At 40.2% G+C, this 18512-nt stretch overlaps 1 protein-coding gene across 1 annotated transcript in view; it reads right to left on the reverse strand.

Moving 5' to 3' along the window:
• The window catches only part of LOC139199294 (A disintegrin and metalloproteinase with thrombospondin motifs 7), a 72171-nt gene that overhangs the window by 16700 nt on the left and 36959 nt on the right, over positions 1 to 18512 (reverse strand). Inside the window, exons 10-20 of the mRNA XM_070828345.1 lie at positions 16822 to 16914; positions 15786 to 15931; positions 14190 to 14359; positions 13919 to 14052; positions 12782 to 12902; positions 11758 to 12002; positions 10951 to 11092; positions 7563 to 7689; positions 4605 to 4818; positions 1030 to 2865; positions 425 to 577 (exon numbers count right to left, since the gene is read on the reverse strand). Of these exons, the coding sequence (XP_070684446.1) occupies positions 425 to 577; positions 1030 to 2865; positions 4605 to 4818; positions 7563 to 7689; positions 10951 to 11092; positions 11758 to 12002; positions 12782 to 12902; positions 13919 to 14052; positions 14190 to 14359; positions 15786 to 15931; positions 16822 to 16914 (3381 nt within the window). The remainder of the gene's footprint in view (positions 1 to 424; positions 578 to 1029; positions 2866 to 4604; positions 4819 to 7562; positions 7690 to 10950; positions 11093 to 11757; positions 12003 to 12781; positions 12903 to 13918; positions 14053 to 14189; positions 14360 to 15785; positions 15932 to 16821; positions 16915 to 18512) is intronic.

Raw genomic sequence — 18512 nt, forward strand, 5'->3', positions numbered from 1 at the left:
GTACATACGCAGTGTGCTACTTTTAGCTAAATTAACATCAAATAACAATGCCAACATGCTGAGGTTTACCAGGTATAATGTTTACTAAATTCACAATCTTAGCTTAGCCTCTTAGCATACTAAATTTGCTAATAAGCCCTGCAAACAATGGTGGCACTAGAAGAAATGATAATTGCTCATTATAATTATATTGTATTTATCCTCTGAGTACCATGAACATCTGTGCCAAATTTCGTGGCAATCCATTGGAGAGTTGTATTTGATGTGGTATTTCAGTTTGGACACAACTGGCGGACAGACAATACAAAAATCCATGTCCATAGGGTATTAAAAATAACCTTGACACTTCATATACACTATCTGTAAAAACAATACCCAATATCACGTGTTGATCATGATAGTTTGATATAACAAGCAATCTCACCTTACTCCATTCCTCAACTTTCCATGTGGAGCAGGGGCGCAGGTAACACCGCTGGGCTGGTGCAGGCCTTTTGGCTGGATCACAGTCAGAGTCTGAGCCAGTGCTGCAAGCCAAAGTCCTCCAGATGGCACCCAGACCACAGCTGGTGGAGCACTATCCACAAATGCAGCAACACACGAGTACACCACTTACACTTTGTGATTTGAGGGGTGAGTGCACAGCTCCAGCATGCACAAGAAGCCTCACTGACAACAATTCAAACCATGTGAAATCCTGAGATTACTGAGTGTCTTGTGGACAGGCTCTAAGCATTTTCATAATATGCAAATAATTGCAAATTCTTAAAATGCTACATACAACACAGAAGGGGTGCGACTAGAAGCAACTGCCTGTCAAATGTGCCCTAAAAATGCGTTATGTGAATTGACATTAGCTGCGTTAGCTCTAGGTCAAATGGAGTCTCCAAAGAATGGAGAATGTGTGTTAGGAACAAAACCAGACGCTGTGTCTGCATAATAAAAGCAGACAGTGACAAAAATAACAGCTGTGCTTCATCCCACAGTATATTGTATAACACCAGCATGTGAGAATTAATGCAGACTCACAGTGCTCCAGTTGCCCGTGACCCAGTAGGCAGCAGGAGGGATTTGTGCAGAGGTTTGGACAGATGTTGGCACCGTGGATGGCCATGGGATTGGCGAATGGGTTGGCAAAATGGGGACGGTAGGTGTTGGTGATTCCATGTGCTGCACTGATGCTGTGCTATGTTGAGGACTGGTGACTGCCTTTGTTGGAAGCTGGTATGAAGGCTGTGGATCATTGCTCCTCACCATCGGGGGAACGACTATTTCATTGTAGTCAAAATCAGCTAAATCAATAGCTGGATCTTTGGATGTGGAATCTGTTCCAGTTCTTTCAGTGAAGGCAGGTTCTGTCTGTATCTGTTTCATCATAGATGGCAGGAAATCAGATGGAGAAGGCGGAGTGGCTCCTTCCAGGTTTGTAGGAGGTATGATTTCTGTTCCAGTTAATGATGTGGTGTCTTTTGAGGCCTCTCGGTTACCTGAGATTAGCAGAAAAGGACTGGAGGGAGAAGTGGATTTTTCAGAGGCAGGAAGTAAGGTTGTAGTGAGGTCAAGGTCAGTATCCCATGAATACTGACTAGTGGCATATACTGTATAATGATTCGTCTGATCTGAGTCCAAATCCTCCAGTGTGGAGGTAGTAGGAAATATTGTTGATTGACTGCTTTGAGGTATTTCTGAAGGATTCTCATCCAGTTGGACTTCAGTCTGAACCTGAATCATAGTTTCTGGTGTGGGAGAGCCTAACAGTTCCGGACTCTCTATATCGTCTTGGTCTACAGAGATATCTGAAACCGGTAGGCTTTTTTCATTGTAGCTGTACTCGTAGTAATCCTGTTCCTCCGTCTCCTGAGCACTCACTGATGTGGCAACAACAGTTTTAATAGTGGTTTGATGTCCAGGAGTGTGAATAGCAAGTTTTGAAGTCACAGTGCCATCCTGCCTATGATTTTCCTCCTTATTGAAAATGTCAGAATTATTTTCTGCCTCGTCCCCATATTCCCCCAATTTCACATCCTGTCTAGGCTCATTTGTGGTAAAAACCAGACTAGGCATTGTGCTAATGTTTTCAGGCCACGGCAGATTGTCATTTCTCTCAGTTAGTGTTTGTGAATGCTGCGTTTTAGATATTGGTGGTGGGCGAGTGGTAGAAACTGGCAGTAGATAATCCTCAGAAAGAAAGTCATCAAAATTTTCAGAATTCATTTGTATATAGTCCTTTATTGCTCCATTGTTCTTCATAGTGTCCAGATTTTTGTTCACTGGTACTTCAGTTATCATAGTGTAGGCAGTGGTCTTTGAAATTGTAGGAAAGGGCGAAGTAGTTGTGGGAGCTCCTGTAGTTTCTGCATATGCATTTTCTTTCACACTGTGGGTTGGTGTGGCGTCCTGTGAACCATTAAGTTTGTGATTGTCCTCTGAATCTTTTCCATCGTTCTCAAAGTCATCTGACAAGTCTTCATGAAAGTTGATGAAGTTATAGTCATAGTAAAAATCATCAACTTCAACACTGTTTTCTGGAGAGTGATCAATATTTTCAATGTTATTGTGGTAGTGAAAATCTCCCTCGACAATGTTATTAAGGTTATCAGGGTTTCTTGGCTGGGCTCTGGTGGTGCTGTATTTGGGAGGAGGTTTGATTTCAGGTATCGAGTTAATTTCGTTGAGGACTTCTTTGCTCGACCAGCCACTTCCAGACCAGTCAATACCTCCAAAATTATCCACCACTTGTGGACAGTCCTGAATGTAGCAGGTAGTTACAGAGAGGGGCTTCTTGTGGGGGTCACAGTCAACACCTGTGTTTCTAGAGCAGGTTACATTACGGCTACGTACTCCACTTCCACAGGTCAGTGAACACTGCAAGGAAGAAAAGATAGAACATAAGATCATGATTGGGCCAAACTTACACTAAAATGCTGAACGAACTGCATTTGTATGGCAACTTTCTGGTCCTCCAACAACTTTACACTACATGTCAACATTTACCCCATTTGCACACACATTAATTGAATGATGGCAGGGACTGCCATGCAAGGTGCCAATCTGGTCATCAGGAGGAGTTTATAATCATTCACACACACACTCACACCGAGAGTTCAGCCTTCAGGGAGCAATTTGAGGTCGAGTATCTTCCCTGTATCTTCCCTATGGACACACTGGAGGAGTTGGGGATTGAACGCCAATCTTCCAATTGGTAGACGACTCACTTTATCTCTTGAGGCACAGCTGCCCCTTTAGAATTGAGGATGCAACTATAATATAAATTAAATGCAAGCAAACTTTATTAAATGCAAGCCAAAACTTTACTAAGTTAGCTAAATTTAATTGTAATTCTGGCAGCCCAAGCTCCTTGTGCATGCTACTCCTGATCCTACCAGCTTAAATTAGCTTGGACAAATGGACTCGCCATAGTCACAGCATCATAGCTTAGCATATTAACATGCTAACACTCATTAATCAGCACTCAACACAAACAGCAGCAGGCTGATGGGCAGGACAAATTAAAATTTGGATCCCACTACATGAAAAGTTAATGTCTCATCACGGTTTTTGCAATTCATTCTGAGGGGGCATGAAGGTGTGTTAAAAATGATGGCAATTTCTTTCTTTCTCTCGTTACAGACACATTGCACTCAAAACTACACATTTCAACCTGCTGGTGGCACTCAAGGACATGTCAGGGATCACCAAAAACAATAAGCTTCATCATCTTTGGACCATGAATGTCTACAAAATTTCCTGGTATTCCATCTGACATCCATCTACATTTTATGTATGGGCCAAAGTGGTGGACAGATCAATTGACAGACTGACGCTGCCAACCCTACAGCCCCGCCACAAGCATGGGTTATAATAATGAGGTACATAAACACATTGGGAAGAGGAGTTGGGGAATTCAGAGCTCATAAATCAGTTCAGTAATTAATTTCTTGACCAGTTGTGTCTGTATGTGGAAAAAAAACCATTTTTCAAAAATGAGATGGATATGACACTCGGCGATCAGATCACACCACCCACTGTGGGTGGTTAAGGATCATACTGCTACTTGTTGCTTGGGTTCAAATGCCCTAAGCAGCGAGTCCCTGCTTTAAATCCTGGCTGGTTGCAATGTTGCTATTGATCATTCCACTATTCTCTTTTGCCACATGTCCTGTCTCTATCAAATAAAAGCAGAAATTGCCCAAAATGTCATTTTAAAAGATACAAAGAACATTACCTCTGTGTTGTTATGGCCAGTTGGCCAAAAAACCTGAAGACCTGAGGCAACATGCTGGCCCTGGGCAATCAGCAATGCGAGTCTGTCTGTGTGTACCATCTACATTTCTAGCGTTTCTATTTGAAAGAACTTGAGATGTGAAACTTTTTGTGATGCATGCTGGCGAATGCACTACACAAAAACTAGAAAGTAAGAGTATGAATGACTTTTTCTATGATAACAAAATTCAACATCCTCTTTCCCAGAAAAGACCTTTTTCCCAAAATGTGAATATAGCTGTGAGAATTTCTGGTGAGATGACGAACGATTTACTTTTTCATTTCTCTTTGAAACAGCACACTTGCACACAATCCACCACCTCATTAAAACCCAGACTCACCTTTGTCCAGCTGCCAGTGGTCCAGTCCGCTGGGCAGGGGATGTGTGTGTTGCAGGAAGAAACTGACTCAGGTTTGGGTATGTGCTCGCACTCAGTGGGCTGTAGGGCTTTCTGCTCATCAACACTTACTGCCTGGATGCAGAGCACTGTCCTCTTAGTCAAGCCCAAGCTCCCACAGCTCGCTGAGCATTTCTGCCACTCCCCAACCCACCATCTATAGGCAGAGGCACAAAGATGCAAAAGTTTCCAATTCAATGGTACACTTGTGGTGGAAAATGTCTGTAATTACAACATTGACAACTGCAAATTGTGCAAATGGCAATGATGCACACATACAGAGTTAGATGGGTGTGTTATAACAATCAGTGAGTACAATTTTACAGGCCTCCATCATGTAATATTGACGTCCAGGTAGCACCTATAGAGTGTTGATAGCTTTACAATTAAGATGCAATGTTTTTCTTCGCTAAAATAATGACATTTCTTCCTGTCCAATCTTTCAGCCCCTGACACACATTTGCAACTGTCTAAAGATTGAATGCATTGTTATGAGCACAAAGCTGAAACACGAATGAAAATCTATTATTGCTATGTTTACTTTATAAGAGGGCGATATAGACACCGAGTGAAGAAAAGAAAGAAAAGATTGCTCATCCATAGAAGTAGTGTATGTTGGTGTTGTGTTTCAAAGCTTGGCATTACTGAAAGTTTTTAATGTCACTATCATAAATTATATTTAGTGGCAACAAGTGTGGATTTTCATGTAGGAAAACAATGCTGTCTGGTTTAATGTAACAGAAGTGCTAAGCTATGGCTTATTAGCCACACTGTTCTTGGTTGAGTGCAAAATAAACAATGGCCATTCACAAACTATGACACAGAAAGTTTGGCATACACAAAACTGATATAAAACAATAAGAAACAACTAATTACCTGTAAAATTACTGATTTCTAACTACAGGAATGTGCCTGATCTTCCACTGAAAACATTTCTACAAGCTACACTGTGCAGCCATTTTCGTTGACTTATCCAAGGCTTTTGACACTGGTCGATCAAGAGGATAATGAAGCAAGAACTTCAGAAAAGTGTTGGTTTGAAAATTACCAACAAACAGATGTGCCCTGGGTGTTTACCAACAAACAGATGTGCCCTGGGTGTGTACCAGGACTCCGTCCTAGGCCCACTAGAATTCACAATTTATATTAACAGTATCCGTCAAAATGTGGTCAGTGCAAACTTTCATTTTCATACCAACGATACTGTAATTCACTGTTCTGCTTCTATACAGCATCAGGCTCTGTCAGTTACAACAGACTTTTGATACTGTACAGCATACTTTTAATGATTTGAAATAGACTTTGAACTGATAAAACTAAACTTATGATGTTTAAAGATAAAGCCAATAAACCATCCAAAACATCCTAAAACATTTCAGGGAAATGTGATTGAATCCCTATGATCATACAAATATGCAGGATTCAATTGATGACTCTCTTTCTTTTAAATGTCACACTCAACATCTTGTGAAGAAAGTGACACTGAGGCTGGGATTTTATTTCAGGAATAAATCTTGATTTTCATTTCATGCAAAAATACGACTTGTTGCTGCTACTTTTATGCCTGTGAGTGACTATGATTTTTATATATACACAAGCATCTTCTCAGAGCCTTCATGCACTTGATAATGTCAACAAATCTTAAAGCCCGCACTGGCTATTACTACCTCTACGCTTGGTTTGCCTGACCCGAACTGTCCACCCACAGACTTATAAGGCAATTCTAAATTTGCTTCCAGTACAACAAAATTACTGGAAGTTACGGTTGGTGCTCTGAGACGTATTTGCAGAATTTACTCTTACTATCTGTCCGCAATCCCTGTCTTGAAATGGGAAAAGGGTCTTTTAGATATGCTGCTCCTGCAGCTTGGAATTTGTTGTAGAGGGATTAGGGCCTGGCAGAGCTGGTCCCTGAGGTGTTTTTGAAAATAGATTGAGTGAGTTGGAGGAAGACAAATCGGGCTGTAGATGCTTTGACTGAGCAATCTGTTCCTATGTGATCCTTGATATGATGACTTGAGTCTTATTTTGGTATACCCATGTTGTGATCTAGAATCTTCTATTGTCGGTAAGAGATATACGTTGTATTGCCTGAATACATGCATTTCGCCCAGTGTCAGCTGGGATTGGCTCCAGCCCCCCCACAATCAATAAGGATAAGCGTTATAGACGATGGATGGATGGAAATTTCAAATCAAATCACTGTTACGACATGCAAAAGAAGGCAAAGCTAGAAGCTGTAGACAAAGAGGCATCATACTGCCCTTTTGCTGCAATTATTTGTAGCATCCATAGAACAAGTGGTCAGTGGCTAAAGATCGGTGACTTTTGATGTGACTACAGCATCTGTAGTTTTGGAATCTATGCTAATCCATTTGCCAAATTTGAGATCAAATAATCACCACTCTTCAGAAATGTTGTTGCACCAAAGTACTTTAAGGAGGCTGTAAGATTAGATTTTTGTCAAATTTGCAATAGTAAACCACTTTTGAAGATTTAACTTTTACATTTCATTAGTTGTAGGCTGTCTTGGGATGTGATAAAAGTCATGGAATGGCACTTGGCCTTGACATGTTCAGATATCATTTTATGTATCTCACATTTGGAGCAATCAAGGTGGTTCCTTTTGTAGACAGGCGAATTGCTAGACTGTTGATATGAAGCATTAGTTGAAAGAATGTTACAACTACCAAATGACATTTTCAGTGGCATAATTTGAATTGAAATTTTTGCTGTACAAAAATACTAAAGACATGGCAGTAGTTATATGACTCTGGGTTTATTATTCGCTTCCATGCAAAGTAAAAGGATAGGTGTTGCTCTTGCAAGGGTTGAAAAACAAGTGTTGCTGTGAATACTACTGCTGTCATTTTGTAAATGATGTCTTGGAGGTAAACTCACATGGCTGGACATGGGTCCTTGTTACAGCTGGTTTGGTTATCGTCAGGTCGGGTTATGGGGTCACAGAAGTGCTCCTCTACTATCCCAGTTGTTTTTTCCACACAGTGAACAATTTGCCTCTGGACACCTGGAATACCAGTGAGAAGAGAGCAAAGCCTAAGCACACACACAAACACCTGCAAGGCTCCAATACCAGTGAAAAGGACAACCAACTAAAAATAATGTTAAGGAATACAGAACTATACATTTCTGTATTATAAAACAAGGATCTTACATCACAAACTACTTTACAACACATTATTATAAAACCAGCTGAATGTTTATTCAATAAACAAATGATTAAGTGTAATGCAGAACATAGTCACAGACAGACAGACAGACAGACAGATTCGTGAAGCACAACTTCACAATTCTATTTCCTTCCTTTGCAAAACCCAAAAATCCCATCAAAAAAAAGGCTTGTTGGAGACATTTCTCAATCTAACATACACTGAGAAGTGTCACTTCCAGGTATTACACAAAGAGCATTACACACTCGTACGGCTGTGACAGATTTATTTCATCCTGTGATACCTCTGTCTATCATTACTCTCTCCTTCCTGTGAATTCCTGGGGGGGATTTCCACCCCATCAGAGCAGGACACACCTCTCACCTCTCCGTGGCCTCTGCTCAGGGCCTGCTGAGGGCGACAATGCACATCTGATAGCTAATTTACACCTTCAAAGAGATGTCTTAAAGGACACAACAGATTAGATTGAAAAGTCAGATACATACAGAAAAATGCATGAAAGCATTCTAAGCCATGTTGATTACATGACCTTTTTGGCTTAATTTAACACCCACTTCCACAAATAATGTTCGGTGATCTCACACTGTGGTAGATATTTTTGGAGTAATGCATTTTGAATCCTTGCTGATGGAAACAGGACAAGTATTGTATTTTGATATGCTGAAGCTATATGTGGGAAAGTGGAGTAGAAAGTGAATTTTCTAAAACACCTACATACTTATAACTTACAGATGAGGTTAAGACTACATATTCTACTCCAGAGGCACAAGCCCCTTTGGTTTCTGACTAATCAGCACCCTTTTTGCAAGACCAGGTGTGTCCTCCTGTGCCTGTTATTTCAGGTGTGTCCACAGCTCACCAAGAAAGGATCAATCACCTGAGATGCTCTCAATCTCCATCTCAGGGGAGAGGGTTTGCCCTGTCTTTAGTTTAGGGCAATATCCCCTTAAAATGTCTGTGCATGCTGCTGCCTTTGCCCAGGTCGATTTTAGCAGTTTCTTCTGTGCTCAAAAGCTCAGAGCACACTTATTGCTCTTTTGAAACCTACAACGACTTGACAGCCCACAACAATTTCTAGCCTTGGTGGTCAGAGAGACGCACATTTGGAATAACAAAACATCAAAACTGTTTGCCTTGCCATTCTGCAAGGAGAGGCAAAGAAAAGGAAGACAATTTTTTAAATGTTATGGATAAAGGATAGAGAGGGGAGGGCAACAAGGTCTGTAAACTCTGCAAACAGAGCTGGAGGTGAGACAGCTTCAACAGAGTGAGCCAACCTCCTGATAAGCTTTTGCACTCGATAGCTGCTGTCTACCATTAAAAAAAAAAAACCTGCAAATTTAAATAAGCTTGCACACATAATGTCAGCTGCTATGACTCTAGCAGTATACGTTTAAGATAATCTTGATGAGAATGGCACACAGCAACTGTGTTAGAAAAAAACAGAGCAGCAATAACAGAAAATAAGCACTTAGAATAGCACCAAATAGAATAATGTTAATTAAGTAATCACTTTTAAATAACAATTAGTTGGAGTGGGTTTAAATACGCCATGCAGGGGAGGCAGTTCAACACTGGACTGCATAAGTATAGTTACATTTCTGGTCAGTCCAGACACAGTCTTGATTTCCTTTTCATTCCTTTTATGTTAGTTTCAAAAACGATTTACTGTTCAGCCACATGGGACAAGTTTTCAAATCCAATATTCGTCCAACAGGACAAGCCAATTGTTGCTTTTTTATTGCTTTCATTGACACTACAAAGCCACTAATTGATTTTTGAAGCTGAGCGCCCAAGTAAAAAAATTTCCAGCTCTTCTCGTAGATCAGAGACAACAAAACACCACACTGAAGGACGCTTGAAGGAGTGTCGACTTCATAAAAAGCTCAAACTGATTTGTTCTTGAATAAAAAAGGTAAGTGAGAACCTAAAATGAGACATCTGATCACCTAACTTAAATTCTGTTGCGTGCATGGACAAAGTTGGGCTGAAGCTAAAGATTAAAGTTTGGAGAAACCCAATAGTACATTCAGCTGCTAAATCATTTTTCAAAATTTGATACTTTCAGGTCTATTTTAGATTAATTTTCAAAACAACTCTCAAGAATCCCTTTTCGTCTCAAAAAGATGACATTAAATGCTCAGATTCACCACTTAATAGTGTTCTTCAGTGTGTGTCGAGAATTTGTTTGAGACTCAGAAAATGAAGAGAGGTCAGTGAGAGATATATGGATGTGTAAGAAGTTTTCTTGTCTCTCTCCCTCTCCCCCTCTCTCTCTCAACACAAAGAAAAAAATGTCAATGAATGAAAATGCAACAATGCAACAAGACGGCAATGCAAGTCATCAAAACTTAGATATATATCAAATGTATCATAAGTAATCCAAATAGCATTACCACAATTTCAATGTGAATGCAAGATATACTACTACTACTACTACTACTATTAATAATAATAGTTGAGGTAGTGGCTAAGTATACTATGGCAAGTTTATATATGTCTGTCTCTCTATATATTTACATCCCAGTGGTTCTCTTCTATTGTGGCAGGAAGTCACAGACTTAGCAGCCAACGCTGCACATTCTTTCTTTTCCCCAGAGAAAGAGGGGTAATTCCTCCCTGTCTGTCAGACAATGGCATTTAGGGCAATTAATTTCAAATTTTGCATTGAATGCCTCGCTAATATTTCTGTATTTTAGACACCGTGTTACAAAGTGAAGTTCTATCTCAACACAATGACAGCACAGTCTGTCCTCTCTGGTCTGCCATTCCCTGCTGCCACACTCTGGTCACTCAGTCTGCACATTGCTGAGGTCTTCCGCAGGTTACTGTGATCAAGTGTTCAAGCGTGTGATATCATTTCAATAGGTGATGTATTTTGATGTCTTTTTCTTTAGTTATAATAACTATGTAACTAAAATGATAATTGTGATCTGCTGACAGTGTAACTGCTCTAAGGCTGGCTGTGGTTTGTGATGTCAAAAGGTCAAAGGTCAGACAGCTTCAGAACCAGTCGGCCGATAGAACTCCTTTCTATGTTGAGCTCTCCCACTCTACCAATGTAAGTATGAATTAAAACCTCAAGTTGTTTCTATTACCTGTTCCACAGGTAACACTGCATTCAGTCCATGAACCGTATTTCCAGAAGAAAATTGATGCAGGGACGTCGTTGTCCTCTGAAACATTTCGACTGATTGTGTACTCGTACCGCACTCCTGGGTTCGTCTCCTGAAAGAGAAGCTGTGACACACAAGACAATATTGAACGATCCATGGACACACACAATACACAGAAAAGCTACTGGCCCTTTTTGATAAAAGGACCAGGAATTAAAAAACGAAATAACTGTGTTTGTGTTTCCTCCACATCTGAGGAACCGTGAAGAAAGAACTAAAAAGGGACTTGGCATGAAACAGGACAACAACGCAGAGTCAATCAATTCTTGAAAGGATGTTGGTGGGAGTACAAGGAGAGATTGAAAGGCAGCGGCTCCTGTAGCCTCTCGTACATGTGTCTCTCTTTTAAACTAGGCAGTGAGTAGTTGTCATTTTAAACATCAACTGCAAACCCCACTGTGATAGCTCCTGGGATTTCAGAAAATGCTGCCTTGATTGCTGATTAGAGACTTCTTGGAGGGAGGAAAACCACAGTCCAGGAGCCAAAACTTGTGTTTTTGTAATCCAAATGCAAGTCAACAACAGGTCTGTTAACTCACAATTGCACTTTTTATTTTGAAAACACATGATTTTCTCTATGTTTCAGCCATTTCATGTGTTGTCACCACAAGTGCTTTCATGTTGGTACGCTGACAGTTATGTTATGCTATTTCTTCTTACAAACAGTACTGATTGGCATCACAAAGGGACAAGATTCGCTCATAAGTTGAGTTAAGATGTTAATCCTACCTGAATCCACAGTGGTTCCATGGTGGGCCCAGGAGACGTCAGGTTCTCCAGGTGTCCTGTCCTCTCATAGGTGAATACGGTCCCCGCTGCCTTATACTCTCCATTCCACTGGATCGTCCAACCACCATTTAGAAAATACTTGTTGGGGTTGTCACTACGTAGCGCCAAGAAATTCCCAGCTTCCGCCACCTCCTCAATGCGGATGTCCCAGGCTCCCTCTGGGATCAGTCCGATGTCTACATAGCCTAAAGGGCATTCCATTATTAGACTTTAAATCAGTGCAATAGAAACACAAGTTAACCCGATAAGTATGGCACCATTTAACAAAAGAGAAAGCGAGTGAGGCTTTCTTTAAATTCCGTGCTCCCGAAACTGAAAGATAATTATTATTGTTATGATTACCTGCCCTTCAATATAGTTTGTACTATGAATAATATATTCATTCATGTTGTGTGACAAGTATTTTCTGTGGCTGGAGTGTAAAGCACAAGGTGATCTATACCTGTGAATCTTCCACTGTTTTTCTAAATGTATCTGCAATGATTTTAAATCAGTAGTTTCAACATGATGATATACTGTACGTCACTTCTTGTGCCAGAACAATCCAAGAACTTAACAACTGCATAAACAAACACTTGTGTTTAATAAATGTTTGTATGTTCTTTATAAATGCTAAAAGTGGGACTTGAAGTAAAGTGTTCAGCCAATATGTAAATTTGTTCAGTCACATTCTGCAATGCCAAAACCCCACATTTATCTGCATGAAGTGTTGAAGCAGCAGTCATAAGGTGTCAGGTGTTTTTTTTTCTCTCTAACATGAGTGATGAAGGCCATGTTAGCCAAAGTGGAAAGTGGAAAGCACCCCAGGACCCCAGAACAGAAACAGCTAAATGGAATTCAGCCATCAGTCATTTTGTTATTCACATCTGTGCTTTTCATGCCGTGCCATGTCAGAATATCACATGTCAGAATATTTTTAGTGAAAAGAAGTGTGTTGCGGATCTAAAATTACTGAGAAACATACCAAGTCCTTCACTCTCCTCAAATGTTCTCCTCACTGTTGTACAGGTGGAGCCATTACCGTGACACACCCCACAGCGATCCTCTACAGCGCTGGAATCAATCACATAGTCACAGCCGACATTCTGTAACACACAGGCCACAGGATACATTTCACAGAGCCACAGCCATAACAAAACAACAAAATCAGATAACAGGCATTGGTGACTGAACAGTTTTATCATTTTGTTCTTCAGGGATTCGGATCAAAGCCAGACTTTCCATTCTGCCATCAACATAAAGACTTGATAAGCGTTTGAACAGGATTTGTTTATATGTACATCACTTTGTTAAAGCCACAAAATCAGCACAGAACACAGCCTTACCTTACCTTGTGTTAATGTGTTCAAATGTGGTGATGCAGGTGAAAATCCCAGTAAGAAAGTAATTAAGTAAATATTGTTCTGTGCTGCTTTATCATAATAGTATATGGAGATACTCAAGTAGAGTACAAGTACCTCACAATTATACCTAAGAACAGCATCTGAGTGAATGTACGTTGCTGCTTTTCATCAAAGGTTGGTCCAACACCACCATAATTCAAAACATAGGATGGAAACATGTTAAACTGTCAAAATAACAGGACCGAGGCTACACAACTAAATTTACACTACATTATTATTTTAGTAAACAGTTAAAATGATTACTGTTTTTGTGAAAAACAAAACACTGATTTGGCCTTTAGTGTTACAGTGACACAAAAAGAGGCAAGTAAGGTGGAAAGCGTGATGTTCTCGGACAAAAATGTCACAAAATGTCATGAAATCAGTCTGTGACTGCTGTCCACTCAGTATCCAGTATGTATCTGTATTAGTGACTGGCATTTTGGCCCAGGGTGATAAGCAAGTGCAGAGAGATAACAGCCATGACGTTTCTCTATCAACAAGCTCATTTTCATGCAGAATGTCAAATGTACAACACTCGCCGGGGGAGAAAACACGGTGGGGGTTGACTAAATCAAATATATTGCGTGACTAACAAAGCAGAACTGAAACGCAAACACAACAATGGAATAAACAGCTGATCTTCTTTGGAAATCGGGAGAGGAAACAAAAGACGTGGATTATTTATCATCAGAGGACATGTGGAATAGTATTAATACCTTACAGATGCCATTGATGCACATATCTCTGCTTTTGTTGCCTTCGTAGCACGGTGTCCCATCAATGACAGCATCACGCATCTTTTCAGAAAAATGCTCATTCAGTGGCCGGCAGTGTAGTTCACAGGGGTTGACTGAAAGGGTTTAATAGAGATCCGTCAGTAAAAAGACAACATTTTGATAACGATGAATATTGTACAACAACAATTAATAGGTGCTCTTTTTTAGTTTGCCCTGATACTGTCAGCTGAATCAAGTCCACTCTGCTCACCTCTGTTGATGACTGCTTCCCATTTGTAGAACTTGCCCTTGTACGGAATGGTGTTGAAGTGACTACACTGGGTGCTTCTGAAGGAGGGTGGGCCTTGAGGACACGGTGTGGGGTTACAGATCTTGTACCTCCGTCGCTCTCCCAAACAGTACTTCCCTTCATATTTAGGACTGTTGGATAGTCAGAGACATTATTTCAGTGCTGCTCGGTGACTTGTAATAAGATACTTTTCTTGCTTTGAGCACCTTTTCAGATTTGGCAGCATGAAATGAAGCTTATGAATAGTTGCATTACAGTATTTTGACTGAAACAGTTAAGGCTAGGCTAATTATTTCACACAATATTGCACTATTGATTCCTTAAGCAGCAACAATCTTTAAATACAGTTACTCTTCACACTTAACTTTTGTTAAAAAGGTTTTGTTTGTTCAATGTATGTTTGAGTTAATCCAACACAAAGAGTATTTTTTATCTCTAACGAAAAAGTGAAAAAATAATTGCAACGTCTTGGTTCAGAGAAAACTAATCTGTGGTCTTCAGACTGATACAGACATCAGTGTTTGAGAAAAACAAAAAATCCAATAATAGAAAACAATAAAAAAGTGATAGGTTCACAAACAAATACAGCCCAAAAGACATTTTTCGCCAGCAAACACTGATTATGTGATAGCTTTTGTAGATTACAGAATAGCGTCTCCTGTCTCTACAAAGGTAGATGAAAAGTGTGAATTAAGTTACTGCCTGATGCTCCTTTCATTATTCATATATCAATCATTATTTGTTCATGCTGAGGACACTGCTGTGTCTATCATGTTTCCCTGTGTTCTCCACTCCTTGTGTGTCTTCCATGTCCCTGGTTTGTCTCGGTTTGTGTGTGTGTGTGTGTGTGTGTGTGTGTGTGTGTTCCTGTCCTGGTTCCTGCTCTAATTACACTCCTGCCTGAAACCAGCTCATCACCTCCTCAAGCCAACTCGCCTGCCAGCTTGTCAACCCTCCAGCATATCAACCCTGGCTCCTCTCTCACCTGTCATCAGGTCATTGCTTCAGTAACACTTGTGGAGGTGTGTTTCTGGTCTCTCTAGGTTTCTGCGACTGGTCTTTTGTGCCGATTCCAAGCTGGTTAACTGTTTCTCTTTCATGCTTCAGGATCCCAGCCAGCCTGTCTGCTTACTTGCCTGCCGACTCACTCTCCATCTCTGTTCATCCTGCCATTGACAACCATCCCATCTCCACAAACAGTAACTTTAAAATAAACTTGTTAAACTTCACTAGCCTACTCTGTGCTTTGCACTGGAGTCCAGCCTTTTAACTGAACTGTAACAGTTCATGCATTTCCCCAAATAGATGGGATTACATTACACATTACAGACTGGTAAATCATCTTCTAAGTATAGTTAAACAGATTTTTACCCATGAATCTACAACTAAACTTTGTTTACTGGGTAGTGTAAAGATATGTAGAATTCAGACTTGGCCATACTCATTCTCATCTCATAGTTGATCCTCATTCTTCCCAGGTCAATAATTACAATATCAAGTTAGTGATGGAACAAATGTTACAAACAGGAAAACTTTTGGCTGAAAAGTAAATCTTACACTGGGTTATCACAGTCTCTGTGGGCGCTCTGGACTCCAGCCCCGCACGTCCTCGAACAGGCCGACCACTGGCTCCATGATGCCCAGCCACCATCTACCCTCTCTGGCTGATATCCAACAGCTACACACTCTCCACTGAAGCACCACTGGCAAAAACAACAACATTTACATCATTAAATAAATGAACACACGCTGTAAGCTGTTGTTCTTACTTGACAGGAAATGAACGTAGCATTGTCTACTATAGCATCCGCTTTATGGTTTGGATGTACTGTACCATGTTGTCGGACATACAGACAGAACAGTTTGCACTCCTCTGATTCTGATTCATATCATGTCTCATAATATCACTACATGCATGCTGTCTTTCCATGAGAGCTGAGAAGATTGTTAATTTCAGTGCTTTCTGTGGGTGGGTTTTTTTGTGCTCAGTTTATTTAATAATTTATTAAAACCAGGCAATATTATACAGTGACTGCAGGCCATGAGCAAGATGCATCAGGTCAGGATATGGGTCACAAAGTGCATAACCTTTGCTAAACTATTTCCTAAAGGATTTAGAGAAAAATGTGGACCAACTTTCCCAAGAAAAAAAACTTTTCAAGTAACATTAGTTAGTTAGAATGTGTTTCATAGTAGTTTGTAGAGGTATTGTATTACCTCATTTGATTACATTGCCACAATCATTATCTCTCAGTATTACTCATTATGATATTAACGAACACAGGGAATAATTGAATTATTTACAGTCCTCTCTTCACATAGGTGACTTTTAAATTCAACATATCAGTGGTGTAATGTAGTCATATTCTACTGAGGTCTCAAATGTCTTGGTCCAGCCCTGTTTCCACATGCTGACCCCTTCGATCTTCATCAAATGCAACTTACAAAAATAAATACAGCAAACAGGAAAGATTCCCATGAACTAAGGACCTTCCCTCTAGAAATCGAACACCAATGGCTGCCAACAAGAAAAACAGCATTCTCACAGTCCCCATGTCTCTCATTTTTCATGGCCATGAAATAGATGACTCACCTTGTCTTCACCACAAGTAGTCCCATCCACAGCTCCATCCAGCTTTGAGTGGCAGGTTGTTCCCACAGTGCACCACAGAGTGCTGCATACATTCTAGGAAAACAGAGAGCGATTAATGTCTGACCTAATCAATTTCTTCCACAGCCTGTCTGCCTTTCAAACATGCTGCTTGTGTACATTCATTTTCACAAGGTTTTTTAAATTAACAATCAGTGCATGTTTTTCTCTAAAGTATACAGTAAATAAGATTGGCATGATGAATAATGTAGTACTAATTAATTTATGGTCAAACATAGTCTGCTTTTCACCTTAAATTAAATGAAAACAGGTTTCTTGACTAATCTACTATGCAACTAGAAGATCTCGTTTTTACATTTTATATTATTATTTGGTGGCCTCCAACAATAATTGTAGTTTATAGATCTGCGATGTAAAGGTTTTATTTGGCTAATTTTCTCATCAGTCAATACTGGCCTTTTCTCCAACAGGTCTATTTACACTATTTCAGAGTTCAAGTACAAAAAGATGTCATTAATATTGATGGGTGACGCACACTCCCACTCGCAAAGCCCACGGCATATTCTGGCTTTGTGTGATAAGACGTTTCATCTCCTCAGAAAAAGCAGATCAGATAAGAATTACAGACAGAAGCTATCCAGCAAGGATTGCTGGTATCCCCCACTCCACCTTCAGTCGATGAGTGTTATACTGTATATGAAATAACCTTGAGGGGTATGTGCTGAACTGTAATAGATCATTCTGGTGTGCAGTTAGCGTTACTCATCTACAGTACTAAGTGGTGGTTTTCAAAGACATTTCTGTGTAAAATGTGCACTTAAACATGTAAAATATGCATGTTAAATATTCTAAAAATGAAGAATCAGCACTTAACCACTTTTCAGCACTTTTTTTTTTAATGTGCTGATAACTATTGCAGACGTACTGGCCATGGATGTTTGTTCTTGACCTTTGGGAACAATATACGGTGGAGAGAACCTAGTCTCAAAGGTCCACTTATTAATGATTCAGAGCTTTTAACTGCAAGCTCAGTCCATCTATTCATTGGTGAGACACACTGAACATATTTTATTTAAAATAACATCCATCCATCATCTATAACGCTTATCCTTAAGGGTCACAGGGGTCTGGAGCAAATCCCAGCTGGCATTGGGCGAGAGGCGGGGTACACCCTAGAGTGGAGACAGATAACCACTCACACTCACACCAAGGGGCAATTTTGGAGTCACCAATTAACCTAACGCGCATGTCTTTGGACTGTGGGAAGAGGCCGGAGTACCCGGAGAAAACCCACGCAAGCAGGGGGAGAACATGCAAACTCCTTTTTTGCTGTGAGGCAACATCGCTAACCACCGCACCACCATGCTGACCTAGTAACATAACTATTCCATCTATAAATCATGCATAGACAAGCTGATATAACCAGATAAAAGTGCTGATGTGGGGCTTTCACAAAGTATCTCATTTATGCTTGTAGACTATAAAAGAGTTTTTGAAATAGATGTCTGTCATTTGCAGCCATACATAGACTTTCAGTGACAGAAGCACGAAAACAAGTTGGGATAAAATCCCTTTTACATTTGACAACTTGACAATTTGTACAACCTTGAACTGTTGTACAATTTATAGCCGAGTCCTACTGTAGAAAAAGAATACAGTGTATATGGAGTGAG

Source organism: Pempheris klunzingeri, chromosome 1 (assembly GCF_042242105.1).
Source record: "Pempheris klunzingeri isolate RE-2024b chromosome 1, fPemKlu1.hap1, whole genome shotgun sequence".
Taxonomy (NCBI): domain Eukaryota; kingdom Metazoa; phylum Chordata; class Actinopteri; order Acropomatiformes; family Pempheridae; genus Pempheris; species Pempheris klunzingeri.